The sequence below is a fragment of the Gracilinanus agilis genome, chromosome 4, assembly GCF_016433145.1.
Source record: "Gracilinanus agilis isolate LMUSP501 chromosome 4, AgileGrace, whole genome shotgun sequence".
NCBI lineage: Eukaryota > Metazoa > Chordata > Mammalia > Didelphimorphia > Didelphidae > Gracilinanus > Gracilinanus agilis.
Window position 1 is genome coordinate 435202093 of NC_058133.1, and position 20334 is coordinate 435222426.

The window sequence follows — 20334 nt, forward strand, 5'->3', positions numbered from 1 at the left end:
TTCAAAAAAGATCTTGACAGGCTGGAAAATTGAGAAAATTTAGCAATATAAATATGAAGCCTTAGGGTTTGAGTTAAAAAAAAAAAAACCTCAACTTCACAAACAAAAGATGCTGGAAAGATCATTAGACAAAACTTCATCTGAAAAATATCTGGAGGGATTAGTTTCCACTCAGTATGAGTCAATCATGAAATATAATGGCTAATAAATCTAAGGCAATCATAAAATTACATAATGGGTGTCCTAGTACCCCACACTGAAGAGGTAATAGTGTTACCAGGGACTGATCAAATCTAGGGTACCATGTTCATTTCTGGGCACCACATTTTAGGTAGGAAATGAATGCTAATAAATTGGAGAAAGTACACAGGTTAGAAAGACAGTTTTAAGTCTTCATTTCAAGTCATAAGATAACTGGTTAAATAGGTATATTTAACCTAGAAAAGAGAAAATTGACAAAATATTTGATAATCTTCTTCAAATTTTTTGACCTGGACTCTATCATGTGAAAGAGGGGTTGGATTGGTTGTGTTTGGCTCCACTGGGCAGAAATGGAACAATGACTTGAATTTTCAAAGAAGCAACCAGGCTTGATATTAAAAAACAAATCAAAACTTCTTAACAAATAGAAGTTCTCTAAAAGTGTGGTGGCTTCCTGTTCACTCAAGATCTTCAAACAAAGGCTACATAACCACCAATTGGGTATGATAAAGTGGGGTTCAGGGACATGTTGAACTAGAAGTCCTCTGAGGTCTATTCTAATTTGATATTCCGTGAATATCCTGAGTCTTACTGTTTCCAATTTTTTATCTCACATGTCAAAATGATTTGGTAATGAAAGAGAATAAATTTCAGTACTCAAAATGCCAGAAAGCATATTAAAATGACAACTAAATATTAGGTAATTATAATAAGTAATTAAAATAATATACCATAGGGAAATCTTAAAGCAGTTTGGGAGCCCAGTAAACTCCTAGATAATGCCTGGGGAAATTAAAATAAAAGGGTTCATAGGAGAGGAAATATCTCTTGCTAGATTTTGTTGTTATTTTTTTGTTCATTTCTTTTTTGTCACTTCTGAGTCTTTAAAATGTACTGGCAATAATACTAGCATAGTAAATATATATAGAGATGTACATATACATACACACAAACACATAGAGATAATATAGATGGACATCTATGTATTTATATCTATATATATATATATTTTTGGTATCATATTTATTACCACTAATAAATGACCAAAAGGGTTACACATCTCACAGAAAACTTTCATGTGACAAGCACCATGATGTGTACTGTAGAAACATAGCAGGGGCCATAAAGAGTATTAAAATTAATGGAGTTTTGTTAAACTGATAATGATGATTATTATATTCCAGACTCTCTACGTATGGGGGGAGGGGGGAGAGGGAAGGGAGGAAAAGAGGGACTAAGAGAGAGAGAGACAGAGACAGAGACAGAGACAGAGAGAGACAGAGACAGAGAGACAGAGACAGAGACAGAGACAGAGAGATATTTATATTTATAAAAAGGGAGGGAGATTATTCTATTAGAATATTTTTCTCATATGTGTATATATGTGTGTTTATTCATATGTATGTGTATTTATATATCATATATATCAGAACATACAGAATAAATGTAATGTACATGAAAACTAACCCTAGAAGGGATTATACTAGGGACCAAAAGTACCTGCAAAGACCTCCTAAAGGTGGTAGCATGAAATTGGTACATAAAATTTCACTTCATTTGGTCCCCATAGACTGGAAATATGTGCTCATTCATAGAAAGGCTCGCCCAAAGTTTGATTTCATTTTACCCCTGAAAAAGTATCTGCTAGAGACAATGTTAAAACATTCTTATCTGACTATTTAAATGGCTTTGGTAATTCTTCTACTATATTTCATTTTAAAGCCTGCTCCCAGATATTGTATGTTCATTCAGGGTAACAAAATGGAATTAAAACTATCTCTAATTTGTACGTTCAGTAATTGATTAATTCAGATTATCTTTGCCCACAATGACAAATTATGCAAGAATCTTTTATTTTATAGAATTGTTTCACTGAATAGGTCAAATAGACATAAAAGCTCTGGAAGGAAATTTGGCAGGTCATGTAGGGTTGCTAGTCTTCTAAACCACACCTAACGTAAACCAGAAGTTGAGAAACTCTGAGATTTAAGATTCTTAGAGAAAGAAATCCTGCAAGTGTTCGTCAGTAATTTCAGTTCTTGCTGATAAAGATGTCCTTTATGCCCCACTCTTCCCCTTTTCTCTCAGTCTTCTCAATGACAGCACACTCAATAAAATGCTTGTTGATTGCCTGGGTAAACTGCATTCTTAATGTTACTCCTTTTATTATAAATGAAAAAAAGTAGCACCTTATTCTCTGCCTAAAACTTTTATTTGTAGCTGTAAACAATTATTTATGATCCAAGATAGGATATAAACTGCTTAAGGTCAATCAACAGTCAGTATACTGGAAAGATTTTTACTGTGGCTTCTATGTGTTATATTATTTCATCATTTAGTTATTTAGTCATTTGATAACTATTTTTTTAGCTTAAAACTGCTTTGGTGATTTCAAAAATGGGTCAGATCAATCCCCCAAGAATTTATAATACAATGTTTGCAATTCTATTGTCCTCAGTGCAATGCTAAAAATGCTCAAGTCACATTTCAAATAAATTAATCTGGAAAAGGAAAGAATAAACTATGATTAAATAACCCCTCTAAATCAAAAAAATATTCTTGTGGTCTAATTCTTGAAAGATATTTTCCAGAATTTGTGCCTGTTTCAAGGCTATCTCAATTCACTCACAACCCAGATAGCTGAACTTTCTAAGTTAGCTGTCTGTGGGCAACGTCTACTCCGTTGTACATTCCGAAACGTTTGGGAGTGAAAGTGAAAAATCACTTCTCCACTTGAAACTCCAGGGGGGATTGAGACAAGTGAAATCCATTTATCTAAGTTGGATATTGGCCAGAACCCTGGGGTTGATACTTCTAGAATGGAAGCAGGGCTAATGAGAAAGGAACAGCTGATAGCAAAAATTGAGTTACTTTTTCCAGATAACTTAATTCTATAAGAATTTAATCGGGCACGCTGGTGTATCCCTAATATTCTAGTGTTCGTACTGTATTTCAGGCTGCATCAACTCTCCAGCTTCACCAACTGATGGTAGGGAGGGTTTCACAAGCTTGCTTATAATGAACAACAGGCGACCATAGCAAATTCTAGTATGTTTTCCCTGCGGGGATATGCCAACATGCTTAAGTTTTTCTTAACTCTCTCTGGGCTTGTCATTTCAAGGGCAAAGTTTCAGAAAAATCCATAGTTCCTCCCTCCCCCATCCATCTCCCTTTGACAGCTAAGGATTAACTGGCTGTATTTCAAATGCTAATTAGCTTGCCCAATGTCCAAAGATAAATAGTTGAAAAGCAATTGGGCTAAAGTCTTGCTTTCCTTTTCATTCTGCCTTTCCAAAGCACTCACTTTCTCTCTTCAAAGTCAATCATCACAGAATCTGATTCATTGGAGTGCTATGCCATTCTAATTAATCAGAGATTCCTCAAATTCAATATTTAGGATAAGTTTCTTTGGGATTTTTTGGAGGAGCATTCATTGTCTACCATGTAATATGACTGGCCCCTTTGGGAGACTTTAATTATGTTGTTGTAGTCACCATATCTTTACCACCTCACATGTAAATTAAATTTCTTGCAAGCTTTATTTGAAGAAAAAAACAAAAAAAAACTAGTATTTTATTGAGACAAAAGCAAATGGTCAGACCCATATATTGAGATGTAGCAGTACAGTAGTTATGCCTTTGTGAACTTTCAAATGAAAGGAATATGGAGCACTTCAGAGACTATGCTCTGCTAGAATAACTGTCCTTTCTAGAAGAGGTGACAAAACACTGAAAATCAAGAGGATGGTTTGCTAATGGTGGAGTAAGATTTGTCAATATCCCTACTTTATTCTTTGGTCCTGCATCCTTTATTTTCATACTTGCCACCAAACAGCACAGTACACAATGTCTTACTGTAAAAAACACTTACACAATGGCATTGCTAACTAATCAATCATCATAGTACTTCCAGAGATGGAGTATATGTCCTTCTCTGATGGAGAAGTTGAAATATGAAAAACATAAGCAACATTTTATTTACAGCCTGGAGCAATATTGTGTTTTCTCCCCTTTGTTCTGAACAAGAGAAATGAAGGATCACTAATTCAAGAACTATCAAGGCCATTATATGGAGGACAGGTAAAGGATTCACTTCCAACTGTCTTAAGATAATAAAATGAAATGTCCATAAGCTATTATTTTAAAAGAGAGATTTTAGGTTAAATACAAGGACAGAATTGCTAGCCCTATCCACTCTTGTGTACTACTAATGGATTACTGGATGAAGTTGTCACTCCTTTTCTAGCCACTTTTACAAATGGGCTCATACTCATAATTATCTTTCTAGAGAGAGATAGGGAAATTCCTGAAGACTGAGGTATGGGTGAGATTTCATTTAAAGTCTTTTCTAGAATAATACTGCTCCTTACCTTCCATGTTTTCATGGTGATCACCCTCTATTCTCTTCTCTGTGAAAAACAAAAACAAAAAAACAAAAAAACAACATTAAAGTATAGATTGGAGCCCACCTCTGAAAGACAAATGGTCCAGAATTGAGCAGGGCCAGAAAATAGAAATGAAACTTAGAAAATCCAACTCCATACTACTTCTCTAGAACATTTGTCCAAAGGTTCTTGAAATACCTTAAAAAGAAAGAGGCTACCTGGAAATTCAGCAAGAACTCTTTGGCAATAAGGGTACAAAAAGTTAACCTGGAAATGAAAAGATTTCAGAGGGAAAAATGAATAAATTTTTGCAGTTGTGCACTGGAAGGGATAGTGTATAACAGACATATTTGAGCAGATATACAGACACTAAAGTGGCACAGTGCATAGAGTCTGGGCTTAGGAAGACACAAGTTCAAAACCAGCTTCAAATATTTACTGATTGTGACCAAATACAAGTTACTTAACTTCTCTCTCTCTTACTCAGTTTCCTCATCTATAAAAATGGAGATTATGATGAGATCTACTTCCTGGAATAAACTTTAATGTATCATAGGATTGTTAGTTATTATTTTATAAAAGTTTGTGTTAGATGAATGACGAGGGTCCTTACAGTTTTTGATCTATGATCCTATAATGTTATTACTTTTAAAGTGCAGAATAGTCTAGTCCCTATTTTCAATATATATATATATATATATATATATATATATTTACTTCTCTGAGTAGTTTACATTTATTAAAAGTTAAACTCAACAGAAAAACACAAGAGGTTTGTAGGAAAGCTTTTATCTTCTTATGGATGCCAGTTGGGTATTTTGTTATCTGGTTCCATTTGGGTTTTAAGTCAAAACATATATTTTCTTCATTCTACAAATACATACAGAATAATCTATAATATGTTTATCAAATATATGTTCATCCTAAAGCAAAACACAAAAATGTTTCATTTAAATAAAGAAACAAAATAATCAGTTGCTTGGCTTTCCCCTTTTCAAATGTTTTATTTGGGCATTCTATTGGGATAGCTCAAGACCAATCACACTTATCTAGTCAAAAGTTGATCCATATTCATTATGTTGCAATATAGGGAAAAATATGAAAACATGCCATTTCCCCAGGTCTGTAACTCATTGTCCTGTATTTGACCTATAGTCTTGGTAAAACTTTTTATCTAAGAGTTTTGCATTTCATCTAACTCAGAATACTGTGCATTCTTGAACTTGGGTGACCATATCTTTCAGGTTATTTGTTTAAGATCAGTGCTTAGAAGTCCTGGCCTCAGAAGTCAGCAAATTCTGAGTAAAGGCAGTGTAAAATGCTTAGTGTACTTTGCTGTGATCATTGCTGAAAGTCCTTTGTGCTATAAAATCAGTAAATTGTTCCAGAACTATTGTCTTCCATAAATCTTTGATAAATGGAATAGTTCCTCTATTGATACACACACACATACACACACACACACAGACACACAAACACACCTCTCTACTGTTTAGGAAAGAATTTCCATCACTGGAATGGGCAGTGAATAGGCTTCTCCTGTATTGCTCTCCTATTGGTGGTACATTGCATATGTGAACAGTCAATCAAAATGACTTCATTGATCATCTTCTGTGCAAAAAAAAAGTTTTGAATAAACTTTATGAAAAGTTATAGAGGAAGGAACATGGAAGCATGATCCCTACACTTACTCAGCTTCAGAATTGGTGGGAAAGATGGAAAATAACATTTAAAAATATGACTTTCAATATTTCATTATTTTGATGGAACTATGATTTCATTTATGTGGGTAGTGTCTTCACTGACTCAGATTAAAATCCTGTACATTTCATCCTATGTTTTGTTATTGATGTCCTCCCATAATTACTACAAAGAGTACCTATCCTGTCCTACATGCTAAAGAGCTTTCTCTGCTTTTTATAACATTTCACGGGTACTAGTTCACATTGTTCATCAATTATTTGTCACTTGAACTACATGACCGAGACGTCCTTTTCTGACATGTATGCTATTTGGGTATGACTTAAAAATAACACTGACAATGGTTCATATTTATTTTGTTCAAGACCTTTAACACTCTTATCTCACTTGATTAAGTAATGTGACTTTTTTTAAAAAACATATTAGAAAGAGTATCTATAGCATGGTAGAACCAGAATGGATATCATCCACTTCAACTCCCTTATCTTCCCAATGTTTAAATTGAAGTATAGAGAAGTAAAGTGGCTTGTTCAACATATATACTCAAATGAGGGTTGGAGCCTCCTAAATAAGTCCCCTTGGAGGCCATATAGTCATTCCAAGAAGTCTGCCGTTTATCAAGATCATTCTTAGAACTATTTGTTGGAATTGGCCTCATTACATGCAGGAGAGCCTTTTGGTTCTCTTTAAAAAACTGGTAGCAAATCATGGGCCTCTGAGAATATAAATGAATTATGGAAGCAGCAGAACACATTTACTAGAGATCCATCTGAACAATAAAGTGGATAAAAATTATATTATATAAATTTTGGTTAAGAATGATATATGATGATAAATAGAAACTAATTTTTACATGTTTGTGCCTTGTATACTGTCTCAGAAAACAATTCTAGAATACATTGGAATAAGTTTCCCAATATATCAAGTTTGAAGGGGGTGATACTCATGTTGAGGTTCTACTACAGTGATTCCCAAAGTGGGAGCCACCGACCCCTGGTGGATGCTGCAACGATCCAGGGAAGCGGTGATGGCCACAGGTGCATTTGGGGGCGGTGAATAACTGTAAGGGGGTGGTGATAGTATGTGACGGGGGCACTAAGTAATATTTTTTCTGGAAAGGGGGTGATAGGCCAAAAAAGTTGGGGAACCACTGTTCTACTATGACAATTAAAAATTAATCACATTACTTTGTATTAATACTTTGCATATAAAAATTCCAAATAAAGGAAACTTTGCTCTTTGTTATTTCATAATCATGATGTTCCATAACACAATTAATTTAGCCAGTGTTATAAAGTATAATTTCATTTTATGCTCCCCATTCTTCAATGCCTCTACATGAATTTGCAGTTTTTCTAATTATTTCAGGTAGAGGGCCTTTCATCTATATCCACTCTCTTCTAGACATCATAGATCTTCCCTTTAATGTAATCAAAGAAGATGTGTATGTTGTTTGCACAGATTGATGTATTAGTCACTTGTTGCTTGACCTCCTAACTTAGATATTTCTTTAATTATCACAGGTCCCATATAGCATATAAGGACTTTCCTATTAAAGGGGATATTTAGTACATATTCTACTATGAAAAATAAGATTATGTCCCAGAAATATATTGAGTCAAAGGAAGTCATAGAATCTTAAAGTTGGATGAAATTACAGCCATCTAGTAACTTCTGATTCCCAAAGTAAAAATGTCCCAGGGGCAGCTGGCTAGCTCAGTGGATTGAGAGTCAGACCTAGAGACAGGAGGTCCTAGGTTCAAATCTGGCCTCAGAAACTTCCCAGCTATGTGACCCTGGGCAAGTCACTTGACCCCCATTGCCCACCCTTACCAATCTTCTGCCTTGGAGCCGATACACAGTATTGACTCCAAGACATAAGGTAAGAGTTTAAAAAAAATGTCCCGTATAACATCTCTGACATGTAGTCATATACTTCAACACATCCAGAGACAAGAAGGTCACTATTTTATAAAGCAGATTATTGATTAGTTTATAGCTTTTATTAAGTTATTTCTTACACTACTTCAAGATCTCTCTCTAAGTAACTTTTACCCATTGGTCTAGCTTGATCTAATTAAGTCTTTTGGAGAAAAATTGAATAAGCTCAATATATATTTTTACTTGACTGTTCTGATATTTAGTGACATTGGATATGTGCTTAATGATGCCCACCACGAAGATTTTTTTAATGCATTCACTCTTTGAATATAGTGTTATGAGTCAGTCAATACCAGCAGAATATTAGTGTTTAAAAAATGGACCTTTATTCAAGGAAAAGTTTGGGGTCTAATGGTACTGTACAGTTTGACAAAAGACAACCCAACCTACTATCCTTCTGTTCATATCTGGATGTATATACACATATTTGTATGAATGCACACAGTGTTTCCCACTTAAAACTATACTAAGACTTTTAGAACACCATATTCATCCTATCCTATCCTATCCTATCCTATCCTATCCTATCCTATCCTATCCTATCCTATCCTATCCTATCCTATTAGATGTATATGCCATAATCTTTCAAGAGAGGGCAAAGATACAAAAGAAAAGTCTCCTATACATTAAAATATTATAAAAGTATTTTGTTAGCATGAATGTATTGAAGGGGGGGGAAGTAGAATTCCATTAAACAGGGAATGGCTAAACAAAGTATGCAAAAATAATGTGTTGGCATATTATTATGCCATATGAGAAAGAATGGCAATACAGAAAATACGGAATTGGTAAATATAGAAAGGCATTAAAATACTTATATGAACTGACATAAAAACATAGATTCAGGAAAACAATGACAAAAAAATAAAAATGGAAAGAATGACAAAATGGAAACTTCATGTCTTGCAGTTATATTGGCCAAGCTTTTCTCCAAAGAAGTGCTATGAGACTGCATCTCTTTCTGCTTTGCAGAAGTGGTGGACCATGATTATGGAACAATGCCTATTGATTATGTTGGTTAGTTTTGCTGAACTGTTTTTTTTTCCCATTAACTTCTTTTTTCTTCTTCTTTGTTATGTGATAAAGGTTTATTTGGTTTGGGAAAGTACAGAGAAACGTATTAGGAAATAAAGATCACATGATAACAAAATATATTAGTAAAATTTTAAATAAAAGCCAAAAATAGATCAACAAAAGATTAGGTAGCTCAAATTTTGTTGAAATTTTAAACTTAGCAAGAATCAGATGTTATTTAATCCGGTCCATATAAAATATGATTCCTCTGCAACCTCTATTTGTTTCAAATAAATAAAACATTATTACCTATCTCTATCTATATCATTCTCTTGTCCTTTCCAAAGGTCAGGATTGATTTCATTATTTTCCAGGAGAATTCAGTGATTTAAGATTTCAACAACAATTTATTCATTACTTACCTAATATGTGTAAAAAATTGTCTAGGCACTAAAAATGCTTTTAAAATTGAGGTCAACTCTTCTTAATCCAAGAAGTTTTACTTGCTCTTATGCATATGCAAGCACATATAAAAGCATTATGACCAATAGGGGGTGCTGACTCTCCCCCCAACCGCCAACATTGTAGCACATACTTATAAATGGCATCTAGCACCAGATTTGTAGTAGCTTCCAAGCCTCTAAGCCTTGATTCTGGTCCTTTGTGGATGGTGACTACATCTATATTTAGGGTAAGGATTTGTGTTCTCTAATCAAAATATCTTAGCTCTGATCCTTATTCCATGAACTCTTTCCACTTGTCCATTTAACTGTCCACTTTTTCTTAAATTTTACTTTGGAAAATATAGTACATAAAAGCTTTATTCAAAATGGAAAAAATAAATAAAAGCAGATCAAATAAAGTGCAACTAATGCTTTAGTTCTCAACCTGCCATCTTTTAAATTCCCTGCATCAAGCCCTCAAGCATCAGTTAGAAGGAAAGCTTAAAAGACTTCTTTCCTGTAGAAACTATAGAGCTTCCTGTAGAGTTAGCAGGGTTTTTGCATTACTTCCCCCTTCCCCCATTTATATGTCTTTCTTGGTGGATCAGCTTCCATTAGACTCTCCTTGGGGTAGCCCATCTTGCAAGAGCAATATAGCCCCAGGCCTGATTTTAAGTTCCCTAATATCCAGCTATTTCTCCCTTTTACTTCTGGTATGTGCATTATTATATGGCTGAAGGGCATATATATATATATACACACATATATTCTCCAACAGAATATATATATATATATACATGTATATGTACACATACACACATACATACTGCTTCATTATCTCAACTTCATCAAGGCAGCTAAAAGGAGAAGAAACAGCTATCATGAGCATGTTATGATTTTTCCCACTCTTCATGTTTGGGCTCTAGCTCTTTAAAAAAAAAAAGTTCTGAAAAAGAATAAGTTACCTGTTCTTAGCTTTCTTTCTTTTTTTTTTTAAACCCTTACCTTCCATCTTGGAGTCATGGCTCCAAGGCAGAAGAGTGGTAAGGGTAGGCAATGAGGGTCAAATGACTTGCCCAGGGTCACACAGTTGGGTAGTGTCTGGGGCCAGATTTGAACCTAGGTCTTCCCATCCCTAGACCTGGCTCTCAATTCATTGAGCTACCCAGCTTTCCCCTCTTATCTTTCTTTAATCAGTTGAATAGTCAAATGTATATTCTTCAAATGTGTGTGTCCTTGGAGCTCAATGGAGGGACCTAGCCTTTAGTCTATTAAGAAAATTAAGGTTATTTGAACTCTCCTCTCCTTTTCTCTTTTTCTCAAAATTCCTGGACATTATTTATATCTACCTATTCATCTAGCCTCTGAAAATGAAGTAGTCTTTCCTCTTGTCAAGACTTTCTACATGTGCTCTCTTGTCTTCTCCAGGGTATTGTTTCTTCAATTATTTCCCTTTTCTCTCTAATTTTTAGTTTCTTTTTGTCTGTCATACCTTCCCTATTGCCTTCAAACATGTTCAGTTCTCTCCCATCTCCCCAAAAAAATCTTCTCTAGCAATAATTGTATGTTTCTTCTGTTAGCCAGATTCTTAAAAAAAGCTGACTCTTCTCACTCACTCACCTTTGTAATCTGGCTTCTAACTTCACCATTCAACAAGAATGGCTCTAGGCAAAGTTGCCAGTGACCTCAACTCTCAAATCTGATGATCTTCTTAGCCCTCACCCTGCTTGACTGTTCTCCTGCATTTGACAATGTTGACAACCCCCTACTTTTGGATTCACTTTCCTTAATGTTCTTTTGTGAAACACTACTTCCTCCTACCTATCTGATAATTCCTCCATCTCCTCTCTACTGCCTGGAATATTATTCATATCACATTCTTTAATTGTGAGTATTCACCAAGGCTTTGTCCTGTACTGCCTTTCCATTCTACACTCTCTTTTGGTCATCTCACAAGCTCTCATGGATTTAATTGTCATATCTTGATATACAGTTTTCAACTCTATTCATCTAGAACATCTCTCCCCTGAGCTTCAGTCCTGAACCCCCAAACAACTATCATTTGAACATTTCCAACTTGATGTCCCAGAGACTTCTCAAATTTAACATGTTGCAAATCATCTTTTCCCCAAACTCTTCCTCTAAACTCCTTTTCCAGATTCCCTTGTTTATGTTGATGGTACCACCCTTCTTCCAGTTTCCCTGGTTCATAACATTAGCATCATCCTCAATTTCTAACTCTCCCTCACTCCACATATCCAAGTAGTTGCAGAATCTTGCAATTTCTATCTCTACAGTATTTCTTCTATTAACTTCCTCTTTCTACTCAGTCTACCACCTTATTTTAGGCCTTTATCATCTCTATATAGTCTATAGCAATAGTCTATTAATTTATCTCCTTATTTAAAGTCTCTTGCTTTTCTAATCTATCCTTCCCCAAACTGTCAACATGGTTTGCTTTAAGTACAGATGTGAACATGTTATTTCTCTCCTCTAAATGTCAGCAGTTCCTTTTTTGTTGTTATTTAGGCTTGTTCTGTCCCATTCTTCATTACTCCATAGTCCAGTTATGGGCAAACTACAGTAGGCTGGCCAGATGTTGCCCCCTGAAATGTTCTATCCAGCCTTCTGACATTATTCCTAATCTGACGAATATAATGAGTAGGATATGATACAATGAAAGTTCGAAAAGAGTTGCCTTAGAAACAGACTGGCAGATGAGTATTTCCTTTTCTTTGGCCCCCTCTTTAAAAAGTTTGCCCATCACTGCTCTAGACCATACCTATCCAGAATGCTAGAGTGCTTTGCCATTTTCTTCTCTAGTGGATCCTTTTTACTTTTAGAATAAATTATAAAATATTTCATTTTTAAAGTCCTTTACATACTGGTCCCAACCTCTTTCTAGTCTCACCATTATTCCCATTCCATCACTCCAAGGCCCAGTCAAATCAGCCTTCTTGTTATTCCTCCCACAGAATGGTACATCTCCTTTCATCATTCTTCATACTTTTGTACTGGCCACCTCCCAAACCTGGAATTCCCACCTTTCTAATTGACAACTCATAGGATTCCTCCCTTTCTTCAAGACACATCTCAAGCACCACTTAAACCAAACCTTTTCTGGTATTTAAAACTATTAATGTCCTTTTCCATAATTACCTTGATTTTATTTTGTACATATTTATAAATGTACATGCTTTCTCCCTTTATAGAATAGAATTTTTTTTGAAAGGAGGGGAGATTTATATCCCCGGTGTCTTGAACAATGCATTTTCCCATTTTTTATCCCACAGATTAATATATCATAATAAAATGACTTGTGGGGAAACTTTGCCCATTTGGTTATTTTATTTTAAACAATGTAAAATGCAAGAAAAACTCTATTAGATTATTTAATTTGGAAAGTCCTCCCTTGTGTTGGATTTAAAATTGAGGAATTTTTCTTAATAAAAATAATAATAAATATTGCTTGATTGATTGTCCTTCATGAGCCTTGAGGACAGAATGAAGCGTTTGGGTGGGTATGTATAAACATGTATATCCCCAATCAAACCCCACACTATATGCCAATTCTTTGAAAAATAAATCAAATCATGAATATTAATAAGATGATTTATTTCTGACTGGTTTTTTTCCCTTTCATCTGTATACTTGAAATACCAGTGAAGTGATGCTGAATTTTTTGGCCTGATGGTTTTTAAAGCAGATTTGTCCCCAGGTGTTCTCTTCCCTGGCTTTTTTTTTCTCTTAGCAGGAATAAAAGCAATTTGATAAATGTGACATCCCAGCAGGATGAGGAGCTAGGAATTTCCCCCTGTCAGCTTCTAGACATTTCAGGGTGATAGTAACACCTCTACTTCCAAGGTCTCTGTGGTTATTTACTGCCCTGAAGGAGTGATATATCAGCAGGTAATCCAGCACTCCAGAAGGATTAATTTACCTCACCTGTTAGTTAATAGTATAATCCCTTCAAGTAACACACCCTCTGTGATTCACAATAGCATTCTATCCTTGAGAGAGGAAAAGAAAATCAAAGGATCATAGGCTGAGAGTTGGAATGGATTTTACATCTAGATCATGTAGTCCCACTTTCTTATTTTATAGAGTAAGAAACTGAAACCCAGAGAATTGAGGTAATTTTCCCAGGATCACCCAGACAATGTGGAGAAAAGCTAGGATCTGAACCAAAATCTTTTGACTCAAGATCTAGCATTTTTTTCCACTCTACTATGCTAACTCCATAGAACTAGAAGAAGGCTGGAAATCACCAAAGTGCTGTTAGAAAAAGGAGAAATTAAGATCTAGAGAAAGGAAATGCCCTGCCAGTGGTATTACAATTGCTTAGAAGCATAATTACAATACAATCTAGTTTCCCTGACTCCAACTTCCACTTTTTTAGTTATTGACTTTCTCTCCTAGGGTTAACTTTGGTTCACTTGCCCTCAGTTCCTTTTTAAAAAATCGAATCTCTATGTACACCCTGAAAAGTTTAAATTCCAGGCTCAAAATTAAATTTGACAAGTGTCCCTTCCTATCTTTTCCCTTATCATCTTTGCCTTTTACTATATGTCTTTCCCTGCCTCTTTGGTGTCTACACCATCTTCCCTAAACCTGAGCTTTATTTATTCTGTTTTTGGCACTGCACATGAGTTGGTGAGTGACCAATAAAGTTGATTTCCTTTAGGAATTTTGATATTCTTTTGTGAGCCCATAGATGGCATATGTGAAGAATGGCAAGAGACAGGCTGAGAAAGCTTTGTGTAGTCCAGTATGATATCCTCAGGCCTGCTCAAATAATTGCTAAATTACAAATGCACCCAACCTCATCCTCTGATCCCAATACAAGATGCGGTTCAGCCTCAGGGGCCCTGAAAGTCAAGTTTTGAGCACAGAGAAAAACAAACAGACAAGTTCTGGATTTTCTCTCCCTTTGTAGCAACAAGCTCTTTGGGGGAGGAAATGATTCCTCTTGTTTATACGTGCAGCAATGTGTCAGACAATTTCTTGGAGCACTGGGGTGAGGATGTTGGTCTTTGTTTCATGTTCTTTAGGATCTAAAGTAATTTAGAATATGATGAGCCAGACTTCCGCACTTATAGAGCTTTCATATTAAGGAGTGGGGAGACAAACCTATCTTCCCAGGAAAGAGAATAAGAATTCTACCAACCTTACCAAATCCAGTGACTATCTATCCAAAATTAAACATACTTCCTCTTGCATGAAGGAAACATTTTTCATATACTGATTAAAAATAGCCTTTACTAAGAGATATGAAGGAGTTACTCTTCTTAAACCTGTGTTAAAGAACCTGTATGGGGTCTCTTGGTTCACATCTAGGGCTTTTGATTTCATGGGAAAAAATTGGCTATGAGATCATTTATTCACTCTTCAATTTCTCAACCATATTGTGTGCTCTTTCCTCTTCATATTTCAGCTTGCCATCTTGGTTTCTGACCAGCCAGTCCTGAATTATGAGCAGAGGCAAAATATCTAGTTATGGTATTGAGGGAAGAGTTCTAGGTTTGGAGTCAGAAAACCTGGGTTTAAATGTCATTTCTGATGATAATGTGCCCTGTTTTACCTTGGGTGAGTCACTTATCTACTCTCGAGACTCAGTTTTCTCATCTGTAAAATGAGGACATTGTACCAGTCAGCCCCTAAGGTCCCTTCCAGGTCTAAAGCTACAAGGCATTATGTATTACCCACTGCTTGCCCTCCTCCTCCTTTTAAGAAACAATTGGACATGTGTGCAAAACTTCTATATGTGAAACTCAGATTACTTGACATATTCCAGAAACAGTCCCTGAAGTCTGCTACCCAGCTGTATTTTTTTTTATGTGTGTTCTATTAAAGAATCAGAAAGGGCAGAGTTAATGGGAAGATTGTAGCATAGCCTTTTTCATAAATGTGGTGGTAGCTGTTCTGGTCTTTTCAGTGGTGGCTACAACATTTCACTGCAGTGAAAATAAACTCTTGATTACATGGAGGGGAACTGAAACCCCCTTCCCTACCACACAGTTACCTTTTTTCCTTTGTCATGGCCCTGTCACCTTTAACAAGCTATGACACCACCTGCCTTGATTTAACTTTCAAAATAGGAAAGGGATGAAGGTTAAAGTGATTTCTGGTTACAGTGAAGTCAAGCAGAGGAAAATGGTTTATACTCTAAAGGCGCAGTAAGAGAACGTGGAATGGGATATGGTCTAAGGGTGTTACAATCATGGAAAGACCTACATGAAATTAGAAAAGCCAAACAAGTAGGATCAAAAGATATTATATAAAGTGACAAAAATATTGTTTGAAAAATAACTTGCGTATGTCTTTCTCCAGAAAAAGAACAGATAAAGAGAAATAAGCAAGACATACTGTATATATATATATATATATCTGTCAAATATGTGTATATGTATAATATTTATATCATATGTATTTGTCAAATATTGGTATACATATAATATGTATATTATATATATATTTATGAAATATGGGCATATGTATAGTATATATATGTAAAATATGTATATAGGTATGATATATATATCATATATATTTCTCAAATGTGTATATATAATATGTATATTAAATATATTTGTCAAATATGTGTATATGTATAGTAAATATATATTTGTCAGATATGTGTATAGGTATAATATGTAGATCATATATACTTTTAAAATATGGGCATATGTATAATATGTATATTACATATACTTGTCAAATATGAGTATATGTATATCATATTTTTGTCAAATATGGGTATATGTATATAATATATTTGTCAAATGTGTGTATAGGTATAATGTATATTTTTGTCAAAAATAGGTATAATATATTATATTCATCAAATATGTATATTATATGTCAAATATGTACATATACAATACATATATTATATATGTGTCAAATATNTATATTTATGAAATATGGGCATATGTATAGTATATATATGTAAAATATGTATATAGGTATGATATATATATCATATATATTTCTCAAATGTGTATATATAATATGTATATTAAATATATTTGTCAAATATGTGTATATGTATAGTAAATATATATTTGTCAGATATGTGTATAGGTATAATATGTAGATCATATATACTTTTAAAATATGGGCATATGTATAATATGTATATTACATATACTTGTCAAATATGAGTATATGTATATCATATTTTTGTCAAATATGGGTATATGTATATAATATATTTGTCAAATGTGTGTATAGGTATAATGTATATTTTTGTCAAAAATAGGTATAATATATTATATTCATCAAATATGTATATTATATGTCAAATATGTACATATACAATACATATATTATATATGTGTCAAATATGTGCACATGTATATTATATATTTGCCAAATTATGTGTATATATGTGTCAAATATATTTGCATGTATAATATGTATATTACATATATTTGTCAAATATGGATAGATGTATATTATATATGTGTAAGTATGATATGTATATATATATATGTATATATTTGTCAAATGATGCCTTTTCTAGTGGGGGGTACTACCTAGGAACTTTAGTGTAACAAACAAATTAATTAGCTATTTGTTTTAAAAAACTGTTATTCTTGGAACAAGTAGAAAATATAAAAATTGAGACTTTCAGTCAGTTGTTCATTCTATATACCATCAACTACCAACATGCCTGATTCCTAACTCCCCTTCACCTACCCCGCCATCTTCTGGGTCTTTAGGTTGATTCGTTGTTGTTGGGCTCCACCTAAGAAGAAAGAGAGAGCTACAGAGGCTTAGCTCAGTCTGGGTTTTCAGAACCATGGTAACAATTAGCCCAATATCTTTGAGCAATGTACATGGGAAATAGCTGAGGTAAATATGAAGAGCAGCATTATTCAAGTGGTGCTGTCATCATTTTAGGGAAGTAAACTCCAAAATTTTGACATAAAATTACTTGGAAATCAAACAGCAAAACTCAATTACCGGGTGAAGCAAGAACCCAGAAGCACATTGTGAGCATTTCCTCAATGCTTCAGAAGGGATATAGGGTCAGAAGAAATGAATCTCATGAATTAACATGTTTTTCCAAAGAAAAAACAAAAGAATGAATAAAAATAGAAGCATCTAGCAAATATACAACTTCTGCAAATAAAGACCAAATGATTGTCTCTTGTTTTGTCAGTGTACTTTGAAACTTAGTTCCTCCCAATGAATCCTTTAAGGACTCAAACATAGAAAAAGATCCTAGTCAAAAAGACCAAATAGAGTAATTGTGGGAGCCTGGAAAACCTCACAAGGTTCCAAAGGGAAACTAAAACTGAAGTTTTAAGAAATGTTCTTGATTTGAAAGTGCACCAAAAAGTTATACAAATTGTGTTCAGTTTAACTGGCAATTTTGCTTATGTGATATCTGTTTTCATAAGTCTCTTCCCTCCTTATTCACAGAATAGAATTCAAGTTTTCAGATTATTGCCTAGAAGCACATGGTGGTTGCAGTTAGAGTGACAAGTTGGGACTCCACTGATGAGGATTATGGGCATTTTGTAAATAGCCTTTGAAGATGATCAATTGAGGTCACTGACAGTGCTTTTTAAAATCATGTTTATTGATAGAAAATGGTATTTATTGCTGTTCCCTTGGCCACCCTGAGGTATGGTAGAATGTGCTGGCCTTTTGGTCTTAGGTTATCCCAGATAATTCTCTTGCTGCCCCTTTGCCCCAACTTTTAAAAGGAACATTCTAATTTCCTTAAAACAAAGCACTGGTTTCTTTTTGACCCCTGGCTCATATAATACTGGCTCAGATTTCGCATTCTAAAAATGACCAAAATGTACATAATCCTCCAACTACAGGCTTAATTGCCTGTCTTTTTTTTTTTTTTCTTCTTCTTCATATTCTCTGACATTTTCTTGATTGGCCTGTGGTTGTAGCTTCTGCCCTCCTCTTGACTCCTCCCTTTTAAATACCAGGCAGAAAATGAAGCCACAAGACATCCATTTATCACTTGTCTCCATGACCAGTTCATTGCCCTCTCAGCACTCTGTGTGTTTATAAAAGTGGCTTCAAGGGCTCCACACATTGTACTGTCCAAGGACTGTGGCTGTTCTGTCCCGTGTGGGCTGTGTGTGCTTTGAGTTTTAGAGGATTTAATTAAGTCAGTCTGTTGTCATCTGGAAATTTTTAATCCAGAAGGGATTACTGTAAACAAATCATTTGGCTGCAGTTACAATGAGAAGAAATCCCTAGAGCTATATATTAACTCCCTATATTTAACAACCCTCCCTCTTCTGCGCAGCCCTGGGAAACATCAGAATAGCAGGAGGTGAAATTGATTGTTCAAGCCCTTTATTAAACCGACACACTTCTAAGTTGGCAGCTGAATCTGAAGGGAAAAAAAGATGAATAGGAATTATAGTAGAAGGGCTTATAAGGTCCAGAAGCTGTGTTTTTACTTATACTTCTCAGTATGTTTAATGAATGAATTATTGAATGGCATTATGTAAAATATAGTTTTAAAGCACTCCTGAAGGGCAGGCATTTTCTAAACTTTATGAAAGTAAGTTTTGATCATATCTACTTGTATTGATTTCTAGAACTCAATACCTAATTTGCTTGGCACAATTTGGTAGCTTACCTGAGAACTCTGCTTGGGCTTGGATAATAAAACATCCGTCTTTCTCTAGTAAAAACTTATTTTGTAGAATTCCACAGTATCATATATTTGGAATAGAGGATTCCTTACTTTGATAAAAAAATGATAAAAATTTTTATTTATGCAAAATCTCATTCATAGATAATGGGGAGGTATTGAATAAACAAATGTCATATTCATTTTAAGATCCTTTTTTTAAAAAAGGGCAGGGTTTTGAGGAATGAATGATGCCAAAGAGAAACTTTACCTTAGTCTGAATGTCTAACATTTAAAAAAAAAAAGAATCTCGGACACAGTTATCTTTATAAACGAAAGAAAACACTCAGAGATATGTCTATATCTTGTATTTTGACAATAGAACATTTCAATAATATATATTTCATAATACAGTACTATTTTTGAAAGGTATAATTATGTCATCTTCCCACAATTAGCAACACCCAGAATCACAAAATGTCACTATTGGAAGGACTTCTGAGTCTTTCCAGTTCAACCCATTGTGGATCAAGTATCTGCTTCAGAACATAACCAACAAATGGTTATCCAGTATTTACTTCTTTCAGCATAGGAACTGAGTTTAGATGGGCGTGAGTTATTTTTTTTAAACCCTTACCTTCACCTTATAATTAATATCATCTATGGGTTCTAAGGCAGAAGAGCAGTAAGGATTAGGCAATGAGGGTTACGTGACTTGCCCAGGGTCACACAGCTAAGAAGTGTCCAAGGCCAGATATGTACCCAGAACTTCTCATCTTTGGCTTTCTATCTACTGAGCTACCTAGCTGCTCCTGGCATGAGTTACCCTTAACAAAGCCATGATGACTTTTTGTTTGCCAATTCCTTTATTAGATGCTCATTCACTATCCTTTTAATAATCCAATCAAGAATTTTTTAATGAATCTAAGTCAAATTCCCTGATGCATAATTTGTAGATTCACTTTTCTTTTCTTTCTCTTTTTTCTTCCTTCCTTCCTTCCTTCCTTCCTTCCTTCCTTCCTTCCTCCCTCTTTCTT

General features: G+C 34.6%; 1 protein-coding gene across 1 annotated transcript in view; it reads left to right on the forward strand.

Annotated features, from left to right (window-relative positions):
• SMOC2 (SPARC related modular calcium binding 2) overlaps positions 1-20334 on the forward strand; it is a 277433-nt gene that overhangs the window by 219055 nt on the left and 38044 nt on the right. Inside the window, 1 exon segment of the mRNA XM_044675484.1 lies at positions 7655-7730. Within this exon segment, the coding sequence (XP_044531419.1) occupies positions 7655-7730 (76 nt within the window).